This window comes from Panthera uncia, chromosome C2 (genome assembly GCF_023721935.1).
Source record: "Panthera uncia isolate 11264 chromosome C2, Puncia_PCG_1.0, whole genome shotgun sequence".
NCBI classification, from domain to species: Eukaryota; Metazoa; Chordata; class Mammalia; order Carnivora; family Felidae; genus Panthera; species Panthera uncia.
This window is the reverse complement of record NC_064810.1, coordinates 130567755-130593492: the sequence shown is the minus strand read 5'-3', so window position 1 is coordinate 130593492 and position 25738 is coordinate 130567755. Positions and strand designations below refer to the sequence as shown.

General features: G+C 42.2%; 1 protein-coding gene across 3 annotated transcripts in view; it reads right to left on the bottom strand.

Moving 5' to 3' along the window:
- Positions 1–791: 791 nt before the first annotated feature.
- The window catches only part of OXNAD1 (oxidoreductase NAD binding domain containing 1), a 42026-nt gene continuing 17079 nt past the window's right edge, over positions 792–25738 (bottom strand). For 2 of the 3 annotated variants that reach the window (XM_049629853.1, XM_049629854.1), the window contains 5 exons: positions 19182–19288; positions 10550–10691; positions 3883–4125; positions 2988–3096; positions 792–2282 (listed from right to left, as the gene is read on the bottom strand). In XM_049629853.1, the coding sequence (XP_049485810.1) occupies positions 2128–2282; positions 2988–3096; positions 3883–4125; positions 10550–10691; positions 19182–19288 (756 nt within the window). In that variant the 3' untranslated portion in view covers positions 792–2127. The remainder of the gene's footprint in view (positions 2283–2987; positions 3097–3882; positions 4126–10549; positions 10692–19181; positions 19289–25738) is intronic. The other variant, XM_049629855.1, reaches the window with a different exon arrangement.

Below are 25738 nucleotides of genomic sequence, written 5' to 3'. Positions count from 1 at the left end.
CAGCAGGCAGACAGGCTGTGGCGGCGGGTGGACAGAGGCGGTGGGAGGCACCACCCTCTGCGCATATCTCGCGCTGTGAAGAGGCTTGCCCTGCGCCTCCACTCCCAACGCAGAAAAGCCTGGGGCGGCCACTTTCTCTATACCTTTGTGTCCCCGTCCCTGCCAGCTGCCTTTGCCAGTCGGCACAAGAGCCCACTACTGCTCCCACATCCCTGAATCTCAGTGCGCCGCGCTCCTGTGCCTCTTGAGTACTCAGCCCTAAAGCCCAGCCCGTGGGCCTGGGCACTTGGGGACCAACTGAGGAGTCAGGGCTCCTTACTGCGGCCAGAGCGTCTCATATTCCCTCCCCTCACCTATGAAATGCGGGGATAATCACTGCCTTGAGCAGACTTTGAAATTCCCATCAAGTCAACAGCCTCCCTTTCTTCCTGCTGAACTTGAATGTGGGATTGAAATAGCTGACAGATGATCTTTGCTTAAAACGTGACAAAATTCAGGGCACTTGGGTGACTCAGTCGGTTAAGCATCTAGCTCTTGATTTTGGCCCAGGTCACGGTCTCGTGGTTCGTGGGTTCGGGCCCCGCATCGGACTCGGCACTGACAGTGTGAGGCCTGCTTGGGATTCTCTCTCTCCTCCTCTCTCCGCCCCTTCCCTGCTCTCGCTCTCAGAAAATAAATAAAAACTAAAAAAAATTTAAAAACTTGACAAAATTCAAAACAGAGAAGAGTCCACAATAACGATGCCAGCCATCATCAGGCCCCATAAATCAATAATGTGTTTAAGCCCAAATTCCCCGTGAGGCCTGTAGCCACAGAGATGACAAAGAGTAAGATGTCTTTCCCCATCAGCTGTTCCATCAGCTCAGGAACAGAATTCCAACTGGAACTCCTGTGTCTCCAGAACTGATCTTCCTTCCTTCCCAGACCCCTTTTACCCTCACACTCTTCTCCAAGCTGGTAGCCTTGGGCCCAACACTGTGTGTCACAGGAGGAATGGCCTGGCCTCAACCTATGGACTTCTTTTGGCCTTTTAAAGATCTAAATGAAGATACAAAGAGCAGTCTGCTTTCTAGCAGTTTCATTAGAGCAGCCTTGCGATGAGGCTCCACCATTCTCTCCATCCGTCCTGGGGACTGCCTCCCAACCCAGGCTTAGCAAGGAGCTAAGTGTTAGCTGCTTTCTTTCAGTCATTCAACAAGTATGTATCGTGGAGCTATTATTGGTGCCAAGAACAACCCTGGCAAAGAAATTAAATAAAAGGCAGAAAAGCAGGATTTGGAAATGGCTCTATACTCCCTAATCAATCCTCAGCACATTTTTACAGCCAGCCAGCCTGGCCATTGAAGGTAAGATTCAACATGGAATCTAGCAGTCACCAACGCCTTTGTCCCAAACAAGAAGCCGCCTCCTACATGTAGTGTTAAGGCAGGCGGCCAAGACGCAGAGCACAGAAAAGGATTTAATTTGAGGAGAAACTAACAATTAGTCAGGATACATACTTAGGACGTTCATTAACACTAAGCGAACATGCCAGATATTCAATTCCCTAAAGAAGTTTTCCTAATAATTTTCCATTTCCAACCCCAATTTTGATGGTCTGAAGAAACAAGGCTTCAGGCTTGTAGTAAGGTGAACTAAGACCTTAAATATAAAGAATTTTCAAGGTAAGATTAATAAGAATGTGTTTAAATTGTAAGTTTATTGGACATAAGATATATAGGTTGCTACCAAATAAGGACAACCTATATCTTACACAAAAAACATTTTTATATGATTAAGTTTAAGGACAGTCTCTTTTTTCCCTAAGAGGAAAGAACATCTATATTGACCGATTCAAGATGCATCATGAGATAATCAAACAGTTATTAATAAAAGAAACTCAATATAGCAAAAATAATTTAATCAATGAAGTCTTGGCAAAAAGCTTATCATTGAAGTCTGTCGGCTGGTTTTTCTTTGATGCTCCAGCTGGTCACTTACTTAGTTCAGCCTTGAAAAAAAAAAAAGAAAAAAGGAAACAAAAAAAAAACCGCTGAGGAGAGGTAAATTCATGGTGCCACAAATCATGTCTCTGTTATTGTCCTGAGAAGATTTCACAGCTTTCTCTCTTCTACCTTTGCCTGCTCCCTACCACCACTTCTCAAAGCAAATGTGTTCTTTGGGAACATGGCTGTTTTCCAGTTGCTTGGAGAAAAAGTCTGTCATTGGAGGTGGGCCACAAATATAGAACAAAGTCTCTTTTGAAATATGATCTCTTATCTCCTTCTCCGTTATTCTTCCTTCTACCAAAAAAAAAAAAAACAAAAAAAAACAAAAAAAACAAAAACAACCAGAATCAACAGCAAATAAGCCAGACATGCTTGTACTGAAATGAGGAAGGACTAACTACCACTCAGCAACTGTGTCTGTTTCCAGGAACTCCAGCTCAGGGAGTCTAGTGCTGAGGCCCTCACACAACGGCTCCTGGCGGTAGCACCGGGCGCCAGACCCAAGCGGAGAGTGCATCTCTAGGTTTCCGGCAGGCAAAGCGGGAAGCTCGTCATAATGCACTCTTCAGACAGGGCCAGTTAGCTTACTAATCTTTGGTAGAGATTCAGAGCTCACTTCGGCAAAGTAAATAAACTGGTGAAAAATCTTTCCAAGCAGGGGAAACCACGAGTAGTTTAAATGACCATGAATGGCAAATGGCATCGATTCAGTCAAAGCTGGAATATAAATTCTTTGTAGGCATACTACAGCGATGACGCAAAGGTCCCCTTAAAAAATGTGGAAAATACATTTTTAACATGGGCAGTAAGAAACCTGTATATAGTAAGTAAATCTCACTGAATCTGTCCTTACTTTTCCAAGATGAGTCACCCCCCAGCTCCCCAGGTAGTGACATTCCTAGGCAGCAACTCCCAACGGTAAAGCATCCACACTCGACCGACTGGCATGTCCTCCAAACAACCACGTGGAGATAGTCAAAATATCTTCAGGGGACTCACCCGTGATGTATGGCTGCAGTTCTGAACTGATTTGTGTAGTCTGTTTGGTAACATGCAAACTGCAAGCAATCTTCTCAGGAAATTCATTTACTAAATCGAGGATATTTTGCTGGAATGTCAAACATATTTGGTCACGCTACAATTTTAAAAAATCAAAACAGATGTGCACAACCCCTGCCGCTGAACCTCGACTCCCATTCCGCACACGTCTGCCACTCTTCCTCTCTACTTAGAGAGGTATTGTCTGCAGCCTAGCAGGCCAGAGCATTCAGAGTACAGAGGGCTATTTGGCTTTAATTGAAATCTGAATATGCTAACAAGCATATTACTAACTCTCCGGGAGTTTTTTCTTCTTCCTTTTTCTCAAGCATTGGCAATTAAGCAGCAGTTTCACTGACCACAGTTGTGTCTTTTAACTGTTTCTGTTCTTTTGTTCATCCCGCAGCTGCAAAGCAATCCAGAGTGAAAGCCTTCTCCTGTCAAACGTACTTAGTTTCAACAGATGCAACCGACGGGGGTTTCATTTACCCAGCGGGTCCAAACTCTGTGCCTCTCACCTACTCCTGTAACACACGAGCCCACTTGTAGGTCTCCTGACTCGACGGAATCTCAGGGATGTGGCGACTTTTCTGTTCATCCGCCTCCAGATTCAAGCCCACCAATCTGCCCTAGGCCTGTCACTTCAGTGGGCGCGTCCTCAACACTAGCTGTTTCACTGTCCGGCATAAAAAGTGTTGGTTAATTCCCATCTGAACATGATAAAGCCTTGTCAAGCCTTTTGGTGGAACAACGGTTGCAGAGAAGACAGAACTAACGGAAGAAAGTTCCATGGACGACTAATACCATGACACGAGTTTGCTCACGGCAAGTGACGAGACATATGTTTCTTCCTTACCTTAAAGAGGAGTTCACTGGTATTTTTTGCACTGTAGAAGAGCTTTATCGTTCCGACCTCATAGCCGCTTCCTTTGTTCACCCGGTCTCTGTGGAGGTCTGCCGCGTGCCGCAGGATGGACAGCAGAGGGTTAATTCCGACTCCTCCTGCAATCAACACCAGGTTTCTAGAGGCATCTGCAGGCTGAGGGTCAAAGAAGAACTCTCCACCCACTCTCACGGCCACTTCAGAGTCAAGGGTACACTAGGACAGGAAAGAAAAGATCCGTTAGTCCTTTGTGGCACAGGCCTTAAATCTAATGCTCTTCTTTAATAACACAGACTGTGTCTACCTTCTGCATGTTTATCAGTGTTTAGGACTATTTTCACAGCCAGCTCTCAATTGTGCCAGGGCCCTGTGAACTGATTCCACTTGTCCATTATACAGGCCATTTGCTACTCTGCCTCTGTGATCCACACTGCACAGCCACTCCAGTACGGACAAAAGAAGACTCGCGTCAGTAATTTTGCCATTTGTTAACTTCTTAGGTGAAGAGCTGGGTTGTGGAAAAAGGCACTGGGCTCAGGGAACGGCTCTGAAGCACGAGTCCCCTTTTCTCTGCGGCGCTCCTGTTTTCTGATCCAAGTCATGGAGCTGACACAGGCAGGATGGAGCAAGTGTCACTATGCTGCGGCTGCCCTGGGCTCATAAGAGAAGACCCTGGGGACCGGGGGGCTTCCTCCGGGTCACCAGCAGGGCACAGCCAGAGCTGTCGCACAGGCTCGAGGCCAGCCCTGAGATGCTGGTCAGTACTGTCCGCTCTTCCCTGGAGAGGTAAGAATAGACAGCAGAGGATTCACACTAGGAGGGGAGCACCACAGACACCCACCCCACCCGGGTAGAGCGCCTATTTGGTGAGGCCACTTAGACCAGAAATACGATCAGAGCTGAATGTACTGGTCCTCCATGGAGGTGATCCTGCCCCTGACGGGTGTTATGGAAACACGTGGTGACACTTTCTTATCGTCACCATGGTTTGGAAAACCCAACTGGCAGTCAGAGGGCAGGGCCAAAGGTGCGAGATGTCTTGTGAAGTTAGCAATGTCCTCGAGCCGGCTTCTGTTCAGCTGATGGTTAAATTTTGAGGAATTTCATGGACTAGTTTCTACTGGTTGTTTGAAATCGGCCATTGAGGGAGTATCTGCAGCACAGAAATCAGCAAATGCTGCAAATGAGGGCTTTTGTACTCAGAGAGCCGATCTAGCAGCAAATCATTATCTCCAATGCCCAGGACTGCCGTGTGGAAACTTCTGAATGGCCCATGGGACGTACATGTAGGTGAAAACTGGTTCGTAATAATCTGAGACTAGATCCTTTTTTTTACAAAAAACACAAAGCATTTTTTGCATGTATCTAGTGGCGTCGTAATAATCTGAGACTAGATCCTTTTTTTACAAAAAACACAGCATTTTTTGCATGTATCTAGTGGCGTCTGAATTTTCCAGAATGTAACCATCATGTGGATTGTACTTTGCTATATCCAGAACTTTACCAAGTATGTTCACTGTTCTGGAAAACCACATCCCAGTTGGTAACATGCATGTGTGATGCTTCTGTCACCATAAAGAATCTTACAATCTGCATCTGTAGAGGGTGTACTCATGGTGATTCCACACTGAGGAATAACCATCTGTCTACTTTGTTCTTCTAGTTAAGATATGCCCAACCATTCATACACTTAAACACACAGGGGCACCTGGGTGGCTCAGTTGATTAAGCATCTGACTTCAGCTCAGGTCATGATCTTGTGGTTTGTGAGTTCCAGCCCCGCCTGGGCTCTCTGCTCTCAGCACAGAGCCCGCTTCAGATCCTCCGTCCCCTCTCTCTCTGCCCCTACCCAACTTGTGCTCACTCGTGCTCTCTCTCTCTCTCACTCTCTCTCAAAATAAAAAAAATATAAAGAAACATATAGGCTCTGATTGTGAATCACTTTTCTTTTTCTTTAAGTAGGCTTCATAGCCAGCATGGAGCCCAATGCAGGGCTTGAACTCACGACCCTGAGATCAAGACCTGAGCTGAGATCAAGAGTCAGATGTTTAACCAACTGAGCCACCCAGGCACCCCATGAATCCCTTTTATTTCTCCTTGGCATTACACTTAGAGAATTATGCCACCCCAAAATTTTTCATGTGTTGATTACACTAACTTTGAATTTCATCTCAGGATAGTTCTACAAAGAGGGCATTGGATCTGACAGGGTTGAGACCTCTAGTTTGGAGAAAATGCACTCATCTAGGAGCCGGAAGACTGAATTTTAATCACAGTCTACGAAGTCCATCAAGTTCCTTAATTTTTCTGAGCCTCTGCTACCGCATCTGTTAAATGGGTACCAGCACCTGTCCTACTCACTTCACAGGGCTGTGGTGGCCGTCATATGACACACTATGGGGAAGAGCTTGCTGGCATCAGGTTCTATTATGAGAGGGTGTTTTAGTCATTGCAGCTGTCACAGAAGAGAAAGCACTGAGGGTGCCTGCTTCCTTCTTCCCTAAAAACGAGAGTCTAGAACTAAAGAAATTTATATCAAAAGCAAAGCTTCGCTCCATTACATGCTCCTGATGCAGATCAACTGAATGAACACCCTCCTAAGAAGCCGTAAGTTATCATGTGCTTTTAAAAGACCAAACCCTCAGCATTCACTCCTTGGCACCTTACATGGCAGGTAGGCAGCTAAGTACTTTTTGACATGAATTGAATTTGGGGCTTTACAACGGAAAGATGTTAAATCTTAAGAGTTAATCTTTGAGAAATCTAAGAAAAAATGAAAATTATTTTAATTCACTAAAGAGGTCCTTTCTGGAAAGTAAAGAATGATTAAATGAAGGGAAATCCTTTCTCAGAAAAAACATCTGAACTGAACAATTTTAAATATATAGGCCATTTTTACATGAAGAACGGTAAGTGGGTTTTCATTTTTGACAAAAGAAATTAGCAGCAAGGGAGCATTCTGTTAGGAATAAGTACAATCTAGGAATCACTACAGTGGCCACCAAAGTGCTTTAAAATGCCCCTTCTTTCCAAGTCTCAAAAAGAGAAGCTGTGATACGAGAGGCTCTGCCTAATGACGACAGATTACTCTCTTTGTACCCTCCCTCCCCATCCTGCTTGCCTGCACACGCTTCTCTTTATTTCCAAGAATATAAGAGAGACTAAGAAATGAGACAGAAATCATTTTCTCCAATGGTCATCTTCGGTAGGACTAGTAATGACAGCAAAGCCTTTAGGGTACTGTTTTTAGAAACCAGAGTATTTTCAAAACCCTAAAGTTGGCAACAACAACAAAACAATGTGCATGCCATCTCCTTAGTGACAAAATAATCTTAAATAGATCTATCTTCTAATTTGCTAGCATCTGGAAAGAATGAAAAGCCATCTTTGTCTTTTATTGATCAATAAAAACTGCCAAGGTAGCATGAACACAAGACTCAAAGTGCTACACGGTATAATATGTAAGCGAGTAAAAGGACATTACCCTCAATTACATAGCCATGTATCTAATTTGGGTATAGATTTTTCTACTTGCGAAATAAACAACTTTTCCACAGCAACTGGAGCCCAGCACACAATAGCTGTCTAGAACCCTTTACCCTGCCAGGAGCCTGAGCCAAAGCAGATAAAATAAAGGAAGACATTTATGGCACTTTATCCCCTGTCCCCACAGAGCAGCCTGCTGCCACCCAGACACTCACGTGCCTCCATTGTCCACTCTAATAGCTTCGTAAGACAAACCCTCAGGAGGAAAACAGCCACCTGAGAATGGTTCCAAGAAAAATCTGACTTCGTAAAGGCTGTTTGCAACTCCCACCGGGCAGAGTGGAGCAGGCACTACAATTAAAATGTGCATTCAAGCAATGCCACCGGAGATTTTCTACCGCCTTTAAGAATAAGTTCCTTCATTGAAATGTCAATGAGGCATGAAACCAAGCAGGGAGCTGTGGACCAGGACCAGGTCAGGTCACGTGGGAGGCTGATCACTGGAGGGGACTCATGGAACTAGGAGCCAGGATGGCTAAGCTCATTTTAACACTGAGTGTGGGACACATGGAAACCTTGCTGGTTCCACCCCCATGGCATCTTTTAGAGACTCAGGATGCAGCCTACAGACAGCCATGGGTGGAAAATCCAAAGCGAATCTAAAAAGGAATGCAGCAGCTGAGGACACATGGAAGGAGTGACTCAGAAGGTCAGAGGGTAAAAATGTGACAGGATACACTTAGAATGGAAATGCTAAGGCAAGCAGCTGCCTTACTCTGAACAGATACAACTTGACATGCAGACCCTAATTAGAACAGCTATTTTTTATGCCCCTATATCTTTTTCTTTTTAATTACCTTACAGTAATACATTTTTTTTGGGTGGGGGGAGTACAGTTCTATGAATTTTAACACATACATAGATCTACGTAACTACCACCAAAACCGAGATACAGAACAGCTCCATCACCTTCAAAACCTCCCTGTGCTCTCTATGCTCACACCTTTCCCTACCCCTCACCCCTGTTAACCCCTCATCTGTTTTCCATCATTGTATCTTTGTCTTCCAGAGTGTGACAAAAATGGGATTATGGAGTACGTAACCTTTGAGAACTGGCTCTTTTCACTTTACATGTGGCCTTTGAGCCTCACCCAAGGGGAGAGCATCAATAGTTCATCCATTTTCATTGCTGAATAACAATACATTGTTATGAATGGATCACAGTTCGTTTATTCACTCACCCGCTGAGAAACATTTAGGTTGTTTCCAGATTTTGATAATTATGAATAGAACAACGATAGATGTTCCTATACAGGCTTTTAAATGAACAGAGCTTTCATTTCTCTAGAATAAACACCCAGGAGCAGTATTACTAGGACTTATGATAAGTGCATATTTAATTCCGTACAAAACTACCAAATGTTTTCCAGATTGGCTGTATTACCTTGCATTCTTGCTAGCAATCTAAGCAATACAAGGGACTTCCAGTCACTCCACATCCTTACCAGCACTTGGTATTGTCAGAATTTTTAACTTCCGTCATTCTACGAGGTGTGTAGAGACACCGTGCTATATACGGTTTTAATCTGCATTTCCCTAATGATGGTGAACATCTGGTCTTTGATTATTTGCCATCTTACATCCTTTTAGAGAAGTACCTTTCAATCTTCTGCCTATTTTTAAATTATGCTTGTTTTCTTTTTGCTGACTTTCGAGAGCTCTTTATGTATTCTGGATATTACAGATCCTTTCTTGGATATCTAACGTGCAAATAACTTTCTCTGGGTCTGTAGCTTGTTTTTTTTTTTTTTTTTTTTATTCTGTTAACAGTATCTTTTGCAGAAAAATGTTTTTAGTTTTGATTAAGTCCTATACATCAACCTCTTCTTTTATGGCTCTTGCTTTTGGTGTCCTGCCTAAGAACACTTTGTCCACCCTCAAGTTCAGAATATTTCCTAAGTTTTCCCCCGAAATTTTTATAGTTTTGTGTTTTCCACTTAGATCTACAACCTATTTTGGGTGAATTTTCAACATAAAGTATGACATTTAGGTCAAAGTTCTTTTTCTTTTTTTTGCATACGGATAAACAACAGTCCCGTCTCTACATGTTGAAAAGGTTACTCTTTTGCCACTGAATTTCTTCAGCACTTTTGTCAAAACTCAAATGGCCATATGTATGTTGGTCTATTTCTGAACTCTTTATTCTGTTCCATCAATTTATGTGTCTATCCCTTCACCAATACCACACTGTTTTCATTACTGTAGCTTTATTTTCACCTTAAATTTGAGCAATGTGATTCTTCCCACTTTATTCTTTTTCAAAACTGTTTTAGCTCTTCTGGTCCCTCTGCCCTTCCAATAACTGCTAAAATCAGTTTATCTACAGCTACAATATTTATACTGGTACATTCCTTTTTGGAAAAGGTGATAAGAAAAGGCCTGGGATAGGATGGAGGTTGTTGGTAAATATAGAAGGCACAGTCCAGAAACAAAAGGGATGGTGGTCAAAAGGAGAGAAGGGTCAAAAAGTAAGAAGACAACTAATCTGTGCTGAGCTCATTCTTTGTTACCAGAGTTCTAGAAGGTAATGAACAGGCAGCTTCTGTAGGATTGTGCTGAGTCCCATGGTAAAACAGCAGTTATTAGCAGCAAATGTGGATTCCCTCTCAGAATCACGTGTGAAGAACTCTCCAGAAAGGCAATAACACCACAGATTCAGCAGCACTCAGCTCTGGGCACGAGCGGGATGCAATCAGAAATTGTTTCCTTTCCAAATGAGAGAGTGATGGTTTAATTTCCTTTGTTTAGGACAGTTAGGAAAAAATAATCTGACTTATAGATGTACCATTTACGAGACATATATACAGAGGCAACTTTCAAAAACTTACATAAGACATAAAATATTTTAGTACTAAAGAGTGTTCAACTCAACACTGGTAACCCAGAAGATATTATCAGTCTTCTTCCTTAATGCATCAAAAGGATTCTGCTTCTTTGACCATTATGGAGTCTGAATTGTGGATATAGGGGCTCTTTGTGAGCATGTACCCTTTTCACTCAAGCCTAGGTTTCTTAAGTGCATGAAGTGAGCTGAACACCAACTTTGTGGGAGGCAGTGATGCCCAGATCTCCAAGTTTAAACAGGTTTGCTCACCTGATTGTGAATCCAGAGAGCAGGGGGGTGGTTCGCATATTTCACTGCCAATTCTATCATCCTCTCTTGTTTTAGCAGTCTGGGGCTGGAGCATATTGAGAACCCACCAACCACAGAGACTCCTGGGATAAAGAAATCAACCCTAAAAAAAAAGAAAAAGGAAATAAACTCTTTCTGTTGAAGCAATTTTAAAAGTGGGCAATAGGTAAGTAAAACTGACAAACTTTTAGCTAATTAAGAAAAAAAAAAGAGAAAAGATAAAATGAATAAAACCAAGAATGGAAAAAAGGACATCATCACCAACCTTACAAAAATAAAAAAGATTATAAAGGAATTCTATGAACAACTGGATGACAAAAATTTAGATAGCTTAGGTGAAATGGGTATAGTCCTAGAAAGACAGAAACTACCAAACTGGACTCAAGAAGAAACAGGAAATCTGAACAGACCCTTAACAAGAAAATAAATTGAATTAGTAATTTCAAAACTTCCTAGAAAGAAAAGGATAGGTCCAGATGGTACAATGGGTAAATTCTACCAAACATTTAAAGAACACTAATCTTTCACAAACTCTTCCAAAGAACAGAAAAGAACACTTCCAAGTTCATTCTATAAGGCTAATATTACCCTGCTACCCAAATCAGACAAAGATATATAACAAGAAAAGAAACTACAGATCAATATCCCTTGTGAATATGGACACAAAAATCCCAGGAATACTAGGTTGGTTTAACATCTGAAAAACCCAGGTACCATCTTAATAGATGCAGAAAAGGAATTTGACAATATTCAAGAGACTTACATAAAAATATTCAACAAACTGGGAATAAATGGGAACTTCCTCAATCTAATAAAGGACATCTACAAAATATCCAACATTTCACATTGAAAAGCTGAAAGTTTCTCCTCTAAAAACAGAAACAAGACAAGGATGTTTGCTTTTACCACTTCTTTTCAACATTGTACTAGAGGTTCTAGCCAAGGCAATTAAGCAAGAAAATGAAATAAAGAAGCTACAGATGACATGATGTTGTATATAAAAAATCCTAAGGAACCTACTATAAAGATACTATAATAAGTAACTTCAAATAATGTTGCAGGATACAAGACTAGCAAAAATCAATTGTAGGGGTGCCTGGGTGGCTCAGTCTGTTAAGCATCTGAATCTTAATTTTGGCTCAGCTCATGATCTCATAGTTCGTGAGATGGAGCCCTGCATCAGGCTCTGCGCTGACAACCTGGAGACTACTTGGGATTCTCTCTCTCTCTCTCTCTCTCTCTCTCTCTGCCCCTACCCTGTGCATGCTCTCTCTCTCAAAAATAAGCATTAAAAAAAAAATCAATTGTATTTCCATACACTAGCAGTTAGCAATCTAAATGTGAAATTAAGAAAAATAATTCTGGGGTGCCTGGGGAGCTCATTTGGTTAAGTGTCCGACTTCGGCTCAAGTCATGATTTCATGGTTCGTGAGTTCAAGCCCCACATCGGGCTCTGTGCTGACAGCTCAGAGTCTGGAGCCTATTTCAGATTCTGTGTCTCCCTCTCTCTCTGTCCCTACCCTGCTCATGCTCTCTCTTTTCTCAAAAATAAATAAACATTAAAAAAATTTTTTAAGAAAAATAATTCTATTTATAATAGCATAAAAAAGAATAAAACAACTGGGAATAAATTTAACAAAAGTGTAAGCATTGCACACCATTGCACTACAAAACATTATGGGGAAAATTCAAAGAATATATAAATATAAGAAGACATCTAACATTCATGGATTGGAAGACTCGATAATGTTAAGATGGCAATACTCTCCAAATTGATCTACAGATTCAGTGTGTGCAATACCTATCAAAAACCCCAGCTGGTTTCTTTGTAGAAATTGGCAAGTTAATCATAAAATTAATGTGGAAATTCAAGGAATCCAGAATCATCAAAACAATCTGGAAAAAGAAGTACAAATTTGGAGGACTCATACCTTCTGATTTCAAAATTTACTATTAAGTTACAGAAATGAAGATACTGTAGTACCGGCATAAGGACAGGTACATAGATCAATGGTAAAGAATTGAAAGTCTAGAAGTGAACTCTTAAATATACGGTCAACTCACTTTTGATAAGAGATCAACACAATTCAATGGCAAAAGAATCGTCTTTTTAATGACTGGTGCTGGAACAACTGGATATCTGAAGAAGCTGGACCCCTACCTCACACCATATACAAAAATTAACTCAAAATGGGTCACAGACTTAAAGGTAAGAGCAAAAATTATAAACTCTTAGAAGACTTACATAGGAATAACTCTTTGCGGCAATGGTTACTAAGATACGATACCAAACATTTTAAAGAAAAAATGATGAAACTAGACTGCAACAAAATTAAATACTTTGTGCTACAAATGATACTATCAAGTTAAAGGACAACACACAGAATGGGAGAAAATATTTTTAAATCATATGTCTGATAAGGGACTTTGACACAGAACACATAAAGAACTCTTAAAAATGGGCAAAGGATTGGTATAACATTTCTCCAAAGAAAATACATAAATGGCAAATAAGCACATAAAAAGATGCTCAGCATCATTAGTTATTAGGAAAATGCAAACCAAAATCACAAGAGCTATCACTTCACACTCACTAGGATCGATGGCTAATCAGAAAGACAATAGTATTAGAGAGGATCCTGAGAAACTGGGACCCTTACACACTACTGGTGGGGACGTAATATGGTGCAGCCACTTTGGAAAACACTTTGGCAGTGACTCAAAATGTCTGAGTTACCATATGACCAACAACTCCACTCTTAAATACCCACAAGAAATGAAAATATATGCCCAATCAAAAACATGCACATGAATATGCATGGCAGCATTACTGGTAATAGCCTAAAAGGGAAAACAATCTGAATTTTCATCAATTGATGAATGTATACACAAAATGAGGTACATCCACAAGAGAATGAAGCACTGAGACATGCCACAACATAGATGAACATTAAAATCGTGTTAAGAGAAGGAAGCCAGCCACCAAAAAGACCACCTACTGTATAATTCCATTGATATGAAATACTCAGACTGGCAAATCCATAAAGACAGAAAGTAGAGCAGTTAAGCAGGTGAGGATGGGGAGTGAATGATAAGCAGTATAGGGTTTCTTTCGGGGATGATAAGAATGTTGTAAAATTTTGTTCTGTTGATGGCTGCACAGTTCTGTGAATGTAGTACAAACCACTGAATTGTACACTTTAAAGAGTACTTTTTTTTAAGTTTATTCATTTATCTTGAGAGAGAGAGAGAGAGAGAGAGAGCTAGCACGTGCACATGCAAGCGGCAGAAGGAGAGAAGAGACAGAATCCTAAGCAGGCTCCGCACTGTCAACGCCAAACCCAAAGTGGGGCTCGATCTCACAAACCGTGAGATCATGATCTGAGCCAAAATCAAGAGTCGGACATTTAACCAACTGAACCACCCAGGGGCCTCTGAATTGTATACTTTAAATGGGTGAATTTTATGATATGTAGAGTATATCCCAATAAGCCAGTTTTTTAAAAGTGTAAAAAAAAAAAAAAAGAGCAACAAAAATTCTTTCACTGGCATTTGACAAATTAAAATGCTGATGTGACCTAAGTTCCAAAAATCTTATGTTGTCTTTTCTTCTAACCATACTGCTATAGTCTAGAACTCTTCCAAGTTTTAAGCCTTAGATACTTCTATGCCATAGAAAACCTTTTTTGGTGGGGCTTCTAGGCAATACAACAAAGCTAGTTACATACCAAGGAAAGAAAAATTTCTTAGAACCTGGAACCACAAAAAACTTCGCATCCCAATGTCTAGAAAACAAACATCTAATCTAGAGGTTTCTCAGCCCTCAAAGAGCAAAAGTATCATTATTCCCCCAGTTATTTTCCTACCAGTAGGCTTACATGAAAGGTACACTATGTTCTCTACTGATATGATCTATGACCTTAAAATATGTTCTCTTCTGATCTCTGGCCTTAAATATCCGGACATTTTTTATAATCTTTAAAAACCAGTTCTGGATTGGAAGTGCTCCAGAAAAAGTCCCTAGGCTATTTTTTTCTCTATTCACTTGATTCTTTCCCATCAATACTTTTATTTCCTCTTCATTTCAGGCAAGATATAAATCTAAAGATTGTAGTTAATATTTATTAATACAGTTGTTGCTTGCTTTCAGAGAAGAGGTTTAATAGTTATCTCCACAGCTTCCACATTCAAAACAATAAGTAAATCAATGAGCTAGGTTGGCTGCTTCATCTCCTGAACTACAGCGCCCTCTGCTGCTCGATGTTGATACAGACCGTTCTCTCAGGTGAATGACAGGGAATCCTCTAGTAACTTTGGAAACCAATCTTTTTAAAAAAGGGACTCCTTCATTAAATGCTATAGAATTCAAATGACATAAAAACTTTATCTGAATGGATTTAAGAGAATATGCACAATACATTATTTCATAAAGCACGCCCTTTCCAAGATTAGCATTCTTGAAGCCAAGAGTTGAGGCACCTACTCTACTCTATATGAGTGAGTATAGAAGAACTGGGAGAAAGAGCCTAATTCTTTATGTAGTGAAGCCACATGTCCATATCCAACTGTGCACACCAGGCAGCCCTGTCCTGCCCACAGATGCAGCCCCAGTGCCCCGCACATACCTGGCATGCAAATTGTGACCAAATGGCAATCCTTCACCATGAGGTCCTAAAACTCTTTAGTCCTCAGCTTGAGTACTTGGAGCCCCTCCCTCATCCCTTGTGCAAACACCACAGACAGCACCTGCTTACCATGTACAGGCACTGTGGCCAGTGTTGGGTGTAAAGATGCAAGTATGTCTTGATTCCTGCCCTCAATAAACTCACCCTAATGGGAGGAAAATCAACAGATAAACATAATTACATGGGCTATGAGAAAATCTGCTTGGGAGAGATAAAATGCTCATCATTTAAGGCCTGTCTGGAAGTACCTGCACTTAGCATAGATTTCTTCTTAGCTCCAACATACGTGATCTTGTTTTTATCAGGAAAATACTAATAAAGCCACTATTTTATTTTTTAAAACTCTGTTTGGCAGGAGGTGGGGGTGGGGGCGCGTAATGGAAGAAGTAGTCAATTCTACCAGGGGTGGACGGATTAACAAAGACCTCAGAGGAGTCTTAAAAGACACACAGCACTCACCAGACAAGTGTGGGCAAAGACACAGTCTGAACAATGACACCAAGGAGTGGAGCACTTTCTATGTGTGGTCATGTAAGAGTCAGGGCTGCCGAACACTGCCATTTAGGTTCTATACTGTCTACAAGGCAGCAGCCCTGCTAGAGGGGTGGGGTGTAGTCTTATTTCTCTAACTTCACTCCTCTCATCTGTTTCTTCTTGGTGTCCGTGTGCTTCACTTAGTCACTTTCAAGCATGAAAACTTTTGTTACCTTATATGAAGTCACAGACACGTTTCTCTTTCCTAAAATGCTTTGGCCTTGCTTTCCCTTGGTCCTTGCAAGCCCACACGTGGAACGAGTACTGACTGTGGCAGGAGGGGCATCATCATAGTGGAGATGCACACTTACCTACTCCTACTTGGCCTGCTGCTCTATCGAACAACAGCAGGGAAACCAGCCAGGGAACAAAGAATTGGAATCTGTCCCCTGGGCCTCACCAACACAGATAGACAATCTAACTGACTGAGTGAAACACTGGCTATAACAAAAAGCAAAAACAAACTAATAAAGTTAAACATTAGGCATTGTATTAAACACCTGACATCCCAAGACATAGGAATATTACTATTCCCTCTTTAAAGACATGGAAACTGAAGCCCAGAGAAAGAGGAAACTACCCACATCACAGAGCTAGAAAAGCCAGCATGTGAATCACGTGGTCTCCAGAGCAGTAGGCATGTGACGCTTCGATACAGCCTCCCTCAGAGGACGGACCCGGCCCACAGCAGTGAGTGCCACAAGGAACACTGACTCTGCCAACTTCAGGCACTCACACATGATACGGAGACCGTTGGTGGCACACTCCAGCCCCAAGAGAAAATCCCCATCTTTCTACCATCAGGAAGGAGGACTTTTGAGAAGGTCAAGAATGGGACTCACCTAGCTACTAGGCAGTAGATCTACTAGTGACAGAAGCCTAAAAGGTTTAGTCCTGCTCCAGTTAGCAATGGTTTTGAGGGAGTGCCCTCTTTTGGCCTTTCTCTTTAGATTGGATTACTTGAGTTCTTGGAACTGGTTTCCCAAAAGGAATTAGTCCCCTCTGGAAGGTCCAACAGGAACACAGTGTAACACAGAAGAGCCCCAGAGGCTGATCTCTGGCCTACATTAAAGTGTCTACCTGGAGACCTGTGCCCAAAGCTCCAGAGCATTCATTTATTTATTTAAAGGCAGGTCTAGAGTGTCCCTGTTTGGCAGGTATCAGAGGAGGCCAGTGGTCAAGAATTCAGAGACGTGGGATCGATCGTGACCCAATCTCTGACCCCAAAGATAAGCCCAGGGGCAATCCTCTACCTTATCTCTAGCAGTACTCCACTCTGATAATCCTAACTACACAGACTGCATGGCAGCCACGCCCACACTCCCTCTCTCCTAGATCCTTGCCCTCTTCCCCAAAATGCCACATGGAGGTTACTACCGAGCTGATGATCTAAGAGAGCACAGAGCATGTGCCATCCCAGCAACAGCACCGAAGACACAGGCATCACCAACCTAAGCAAATGGCCCTTCTGTAACCAAGCAATAAAATACCCAAAGAAACTTACAACCTCCAGAACCATACAATAAGTCAGTAGTAAGGGAGAAATGTTTTATTTTATTTTTTAATTGTTTTTAATGTTTGTTTATTTTTGAGAGAGAGAGTGCAAGCCGGGGAGGGGCAGAGAGAGAGGGAGACACAGAATCCAAAGCAGGCTCCAGGGTCTGAGCTATCAGCCCAGAGCCTGACACGGGGCTCGAACTCACAAACTATAAGATCATGACCTGGGCCGAAGTCGGACGCTCAACCGACTGAGCCACCCGGATGCCCCAAGGGAGCAATCTAAGGTTCAGATGATGCGAATGAGTGCTGATGGCCCCGTGACAGGGAAAGATCAATACTAAATAGTCGGAGATGACCACCCCTATGTCTGTCCTCTGAAACAGGAGTCTGTCTGGGCACATTCTAAAACCAATTCTGACATCAGTGAGATTACCAAATCCATTCATTGGTATGGGACACAGAACCCCAAACTTGAAAGATTTTATCTTGAGGATCACAAGGGAATCCTATTTCTACACATATCACTAGGGAATGATGGTATTTTTCTTATCAGGTGACTACAGTTGCAAGTGCTAATACATGTGCAGGTCCGTCAAGGTCGCAGCATTACAAACCAACGTACAGGCTTCTCTAATCGGGAGTCTTGGTGCAATTCGGTGTTGAAGACACAGAGACAACGCTGTGCGCAGGACCCAAACACTTCCACGGAAAGGGGAATATGGAAAGACAGATCATCACAATTAAAGTCTCCACTTTTCAATGTAATAACTGCTTAACTATTTTTGAAGGGTAAAAATGTTGCCCTCCCCCCTAAAACAGCCCAAATGCATTTAATATGCATCACCGAACATGTGCTAAGATTGCAGTAAATTGCCTCACAAACGCAAATTATGGCAATCAGCATCTTGTTTTCTAGTTCTAAATTCAAAGGCAAACTATGAACACAAGACTGCTAACTCTTGCTATTAGCACACTTGCTATTATCACACATCCTCCTTCTAACAAAACCACATTTCCAGATGGACTGCCAAAATTAGTCAAGTGACTCCTAAGAAAGACTACCAAGATTGACATGCCAGAAATTCACTTGGAAATGAATGCTTTATTTAAATAAAGGAAACATACACCCAAACACACCTTTCCTAAGGAAATACAAGTTGCTTTATTTACAATTCAACTTGAATTGCAACTCAGGGAGGCCATTCACAGGAACGGTGGGACAGCTGGGCTGTCCACCCTGTCTGTATTCTGACTGGTCCTTGGTGTCAAATCGGACAGAATCAGGAGTGTGATGCAGGCTGGGCCTGGTTGGGGGATCCTGGTAATAAATTCAGCAAAATACTTAAACTCAACTCAGACAACTGATACGGGAATTCAGTCAAGAAGGTGGTCAGCTCTGTGACATAACTGGGTATTCTCCTTTTCAGACTGCTGTGTTTATTCTGTATTTGACACAAAGGCTAATTTTTTAAAATGTATCAATCTCCAGCAACAAATAACTCAAGCAGATTAGATTATTCCAGTGCATTCTATTATAGCGACCATTCCTGAAGAGCATAATTATCAGAGATGTCAGGTCCCTGGCTCAGAACTAACTGCTTTGTTTCAATCCACAAAACTCAAGGCAGCAATTTTCATACACGACTGAGAAGGTCAAGGGCTCAAAACCAAGGTGAGCTCCGAGGCAAGGAAATGAATCAGATTCTCTCTCCGTGCCCAAAGGAGGCCCCCCCTGAATGGGGATGGTCTAGAATTCCTACTCCTCAGGAGAAACAGCCAGCCAATGTAGTCCTTTCCAGAAGAAAAACTAAGCCCTGCTATTTGATGGCAACTCCTTGAACACAAAACACCAAGGAAAGAGAGAAGCCACTTACCACTGGCCAGCTTTAAAAGAAAAATCTTTATCAGCAACAAGCAGGTGGAGCCTTTTCACTGATGGTGACTCAGCAGCAGCCCCACAAACCTTAGCGGCCGACACGACCTAGAGACAAAAGATGAACTGTGGCTGAGGTTAGTGTGTACACACGTGAGAAATAAACTATGCTTTCTGGTAACTAAGGTTTCTTGAAACCTACAAAGATGTGGTTTTTTGTAAACTGCAAAACAAGGGAAAGAGCACTTTGCTTTAAAATGCTGCCTACCACCAGGTCAACAAATTTTAGTTATCTTATTTTTGAGAGACTTGCATTCAAACTATTCAAATTTTATTCTGCATATAAAAATCATCTCTCTTTCTTTTTTTTTAAAGTTTATTATTTTGAGACAGAGAGAGGACACAGTGGGGGAGGAGCAGAGAGAGAGGGGGAGAGAGAGAGAATCCCAAGCAGGTTCCACATTCCAAGCTGAGCCTGACACAGGGCTCAATCTCACAACCCTGAGATCATGACCTGAGCCGAAATCAAGAGGTGGGAGCTTGACCGACTGAGCCACCCAGGGGCCCCACAAATTCAGCAGAATACAGATCTCGCGGTCCGTGGGTTCAAGCCCCGTGTCGGGCTCTGTGCTGACAGCTCAGAGCCTGGAGCCTGTTTCAGATTCTGTGTCTCCCTCTTTCTCTCACCCTCCCCTGTTCATGCTCTCTCTCTCTCTGTCTCAAAAATAAATAAATGTTCAAAAAACAATTTTAAATGTTTATTTTTGAGAGAGAGTGGGGGAGAGGCAAAGAGAGAGGGAGACAGAGGATCCGAAGCAGGCTCCGCGCTAATAACACAGAGGCCAATGCAGGGCTTGAACTTGCAAACTGCGAGATCATGACCTGAAGTCAGGTGCTTAACCGACTGAGCCACCCACACATTTCAAAATCATCTCTTAAAGGGGCTGTTTAACAAGTGTTTACATGTTGAGTGTCTAGTATATTCCATGCACCAGGCTGGATAATCTGGAAAGAGCTTGGGGAACTGGAACCCTGTGAACCATCTGCCTGGTGTCTAAATTCTCGGTCAGACAACATACACAAAGTGAAACCCACTGTCAGCTACGAGCCTATGTTTGTTCTGAGCCAGTAAGAAGTCCATGACAAGCTAATTTCAGAAATTACAAGCACTTAGCAACTTATTTTTAGCAATTTCACAGAGTCTGTTGAATCTAATAATAGACAACAAATTGGGTTTGTATTCCCTATGATTTGTAATTTATTTTTTCTAATTCACTGTTGATATTTGCCAAAATATAAACAGTCCACAGCCTTAGAACAATATCAAAAATAGCTCCTCGCTACAGATAGTTTGAGAAGCACTATCCTAAACAACGTATCTGGTTTCTAGAAAATTCTAAGGTCTGAGCCAGGCACTCCTCAGTGTCATCCACACCTCAGCAGCTCTTGAGTTCAAAATGCCTCTGCTTCCTTCATTCTTTGTTTCTTCCACCTTTGGGTTTTTCTTCCTCCTGAAATCTGAGACATCTTCACATGACATCTTCAGAACATCTTGTCACAAAAAAGACAACATGACTCTTTCCTCAACCTCCTACTGCCATTCAACTCCACTTCTGGAAGCAAATCAAAGCAGTAGCAGGTGACCAAAATACAGTCATTCTCCTTGGATGGTGTTAGTTTCACGGCTCCACTAAAGGGTGCCTTGGAAAGCTGTCAAGGTCAATGAACCTCACACCCTAACACTGCTCCCCCTCAACCCCTTTCTCCCATAGGACTAGGTTTAATCAAATGACCAGTGGGAAGCAATTCTTAAAAACCCACTGCAAAATTCTCCAGATGAATGGTGGTCTCCCTCACCGACTCAAAATATCTCTGAAAATGTCTTATCTTTCTCCTGCTCCCATAAAATCTCTTGCCTCTCTTCCTCTGGATTTTTGCCTGTCCTCCTTCTCCCCTCCTTGAGAGCAAGTAGGTCAGTTTCCACACTGACCATCTCCCCGAGTTTCTGATCCTAGTCTTGCCCATCCTCTCCAAACCTGTGCTCCCCCACTCCCACCAGCCCCTTCCTTCAGGGCCACAGTTCCTCTCTCTAGACCTCCTGTTCATCAGGCAGGACACCTAACGCCATCTGCCTTCCAAAATAAAAGGAAGCAGCATAGTGTGGCTGCTAACAGCACATGTTCTGTAACCACACTGCCGGGTATATAATCCCGGCCCCAGCACGCACTTACCAACCGTGTGACCCTGAGCACATTACCCAGCCCCTCTCGGTTATAAAATAAGGTCAACAACACCTGTACCTCAGAGCTGCTGGTGATTAAATGAGATCATATGTGCAAAGCACTTATAATGCTGCTGGTTCATAATTAAGTACTCATTAAGTGTCTGTTACAACGTATCTCACGGCATTCATTATAATTAGCTTACTAGTATTTATTTATTACATTATACATTACATTTTATTCTCTCATTATTGTTATATATACCACCATACCAGTGCTTTCCATGTAGGACCTTGCAGAATGAGCACTACACACCCCCAGGAGGCCTATTCTCATAGAGGACGAGAAGAACCTGTAAAGTACAGTGGCCTTTGTACCCCGTCCTATCTATTTGCTAGAACAAACTTAAAAAGCCATAGTGGGGGCACTTGGGTGGCTAAGTCAGTTAAGCATCCGACTCTTGATTTCAGAGTGGGTCATGATCTCATGGTTTGTGGGTTCAGGCCCCACAGCTCGCTGTCTCTCTCTCTCTCTCTCTCTCAAAATAAATAAGCTTTAAAAAAGCCTTATTGTCTTCAAGCAACTTTAGAAATTTGGCCTTTATTTTTTTTTTTTTAATTTTTTTTTTTCAACGTTTTTTATTTATTTTTGGGACAGAGAGAGACAGAGCATGAACGGGGGAGGGTCAGCGAGAGAGGGAGACACAGAATCGGAAACAGGCTCCAGGCTCCGAGCCATCAGCCCAGAGCCTGACTCGGGGCTCGAACTCACGGACCGCGAGATCGTGACCTGGCTGAAGTCGGACGCTTAACCGACTGCGCCACCCAGGCGCCCCGAAATTTGGCCTTTAATCTCTGCCTCTGATACTTCCTTATCTGACAGAATCTTCTGAGGCGCTCGGTAAACACAGGTAACTCAGCTTCTGTTCTCTAGCAACAGGTTCTAATGATGTCTGCCTGAACAAATGAACTCAAATGTCCAGGCTCAGTTCTTGCCTTCTCTGAGCTCTATGATTTTGACACTTTAAAAAAATTTTTTTTTAATGTGCTACTTATTTTTGAGAGAGAGAGAGAGAGAGAGAGAGAGACAGAGTATGAGTGGGGGAGGGACAGAGAGAGAGGGAGACACAGAGTGTGAGGCAGGCTCCAGCCTCAGAGCTGTCAGCAGAGAGCCCGATGCGGGGCTCGAACTGGTGAACCACGAGATCATGACCTGAGCCACCCAGACGCCCCTGATTTTGATACTTTTTACTTCCCTTCCATCCTGAAACATTCTTCTGCCTGGGATAGCTGACATTGAACTCTTCTACAGGGTCCCCTCCTGCCTCTCCAACCCGGTCCTTGCTCCTTTACCTTTCTTCCTTGCCCTTCCCCACTGGGCACTCTGTCTAAACTGCCTCACTCCCACCCCCTCTCCTATCTCTTGGCCAAGGCTGTCAGCCATTCCCAAAGCTACTAACCCCCACCCCAACTCCTCATTACTTTGCTGGCAATCAGGCCCACATCTACACTCCCCTGTGAGTAACAGCAGCCAATGTCTGAGGGGCATCCAGGTACAGGCTTAGATGTCTCATGTACACCAATTCATTCAGTCAATATGAATAATCATATTATATCCCAACAGATGGTGTTCTTACCCTCTATTCTGTACATAAGGAAACAGAAAGGTGTAGCAGCTTGCTCAGGATCAGTCAGGAGTGGCCGAGTCTGGCTTCAAACCTAGCTGTGCTTGGCCCTTCATCACTTGTTAGTCCCATCCCAAGCGTAAACTCACTTATGTGTCCAACTAAATCTACAATATTCATCCCTTCTACAGGCATTTCTTGAGCATGTGCTGCCTGGCACTGAAGAGGCAGATGGAGAAAGCGGCTTCTGCCCTCAGGGCACCCTACAGAATGGCTGCTTTCCATCATCAGGATTTCTAGTCAGGGCTCATCTTGGATGCAAGAGAGTCAAATCCATTTTCAACTGGTACACACATATGCACACACACACACACACACACACACACACATACACACACACACACACAGAATCTTTGACTCTCTTCTAGGCGTTCTGTCCCTACCATGAATAAGTTCCATGAATTCAGCTCATGTCTTTTCCTCCCTGTGCTCACTCACCAGCATCCTCAGCCAAGAATTTCTTCTCACGTGAACTGCTGCCTTAGACTCCTTCCTGTCTCTCTCAAAGCAGCCAACAGGTAAATACTGCTAATATTCTGACCTCACCAAGTTATTCTCCACCTCAAAAACCTTCAGGGGCTAATACTCAACTCAAAAAAAAAAAAAAAAAAATGCTAAAAGGCCTTTGTAGCTTAAGCCCTCCTCTATCCCTATGCTAGTGTTTACCAGCCAAACTGGCTAATTCGCTGGTCCCCAAAGGCATCTGACATTTGCCTGCCTCCCTAAAGCCTGCCTGAGTCATTGGGCAGGCACCTCTCAGTTCTGTCAACCTCCTGCCCACCTTTCCAGGCCCTGCTCAAAGCCTAACCCCTGTCTGAGGTTTTCCTGCTTTTCCCCAGCCTCTCAACTCTACCAATGTTTCCATCTTCTTATCACACTCTGCACATATTGATGTAACTGTAAGAACTCATGAACACGTCTCTTCCATCACACAAGACCACAAGCCTCCTGAGGTCAGGTGTAGGGTAGAATCTATACCTGATACTCCTTAGATCAAGCACAGGGCCCAACACATAGTAAGACTCAGCAACTATTTGCAGAATACATGAAAACTCTAACTTAAAGTCACTTAAAATTGGTTTCCTGAACAAAAACTAGTAGAAGTTCAGGGGCCTTTTGTTGTTTAAAAAGAAAAGGGACGAAGGGGGCAGGGGTAACCACTATAGAAAAATCGAGATTCATGTTTAAAACTGTGAGAGAGGTAAGGGAAGACAGGGATTTCTTCACTAGAACAAGGACTCTTCCTTTGTTTGCCACACAATTTCAAATATCTTATTACAAAAACAACTATTAGGAATCACCACAGGACTCCCCATTACAGTATTATGCTCATTTTTTTTTTCAGATTTACCAAAAAAATGTTTATTTTATAAACATTATTTTCTTTTAATATTATAATCTGTAAAAACATAGCCAAGAGCTAGATTCTTTCCGTTTAACTGGCATCTATCAGATTCACTGATAAAACAAGACATATATAAGCTTGAAACACACCCTAAAGAGTCACCTGGTGGCAGGGAAACCAACGTTCATAATCAAGGGCGGAGGCAGGGGGGTGTGTACTGAATTTCAGCTGCAAGGTGAGCATGCCTCACAGTCAAATGCTAGAATGTACAAAATGAAATCACCACTAACTTGCTAATGTTCAAATATAAAATTCAGTGAAGAAAGGAAAGAAGTTATACTTTCTACTGAAAGGTCCTGTTTTCATGTAGACAGTCTCTATGACCAAAAATGTTCCCAGATGCTTTATGTCTGTTGCAATTAATACAAACAGTAATACACCTGTTGCTATTAGTCCTAATAATCTGGGCAAAACTGCTGTATCTGGTCACACAAAATACATTGCACGATTCGTGATTTTTTAAAGATGTGCCTTCCTATTAACACTTTATTTTATTCAACTAATGCGAATCCACATACTTTATAAAGATTTCTAGTAATGCAGATTAAAAACATTAGCAATATCTTTTTGAAAGCCACATCTTTATTTTACTCTGAAGCTAGTTTCATATAATTAAGGACTATAATCATGGCCTGTGTTATACACAGCTTTCTCTACTTTTATGAGTAAGCAAAACATGATGGGGAAACTATATGTTTTAACATTTGTACTTGTTCTCATGCTTAATGGATCAAAAGGTTTCACAACTAACGGCTCAACTAGCCATGTCCTAAGTTAAAACACATGGCAGGAAATGAAGTTTTCCATAAAATAATATTTAGACTCTTCTACTGTTCAATAAAATAACAATGCATTTGCCAACTTTTACTAGCACACATTTCTAATGGTTTGACGGGGTCAGCATCTAAAAGGAAATTCCATCATACTGATTTTAAAAACTGGTTTTATGTAGGATATTTTAATGTTATTGCTGCTGCAAAAGTCTCTGCGCAGGAAATAGGTCTTTCTGTGGGAAACCTGACTGGCTTCCTCTGTTTACTCCCATTCATTCGTTTGCTGGCTTAAAAATTTAGACAAAGCCAGGATTAGAGATAACTTTAAACAAAAATACAGTTAGGGCATAGAGAATTTCAGAGTCAAAGGAAAATTCAGTCATTATTCAAAATAGAACATCATTTTGGGGTGTCTGGGTGGCTCAGTTGGTTAAGCGTCCGACTCTTGATTTCAGCTCAGGTCATGATCTCACA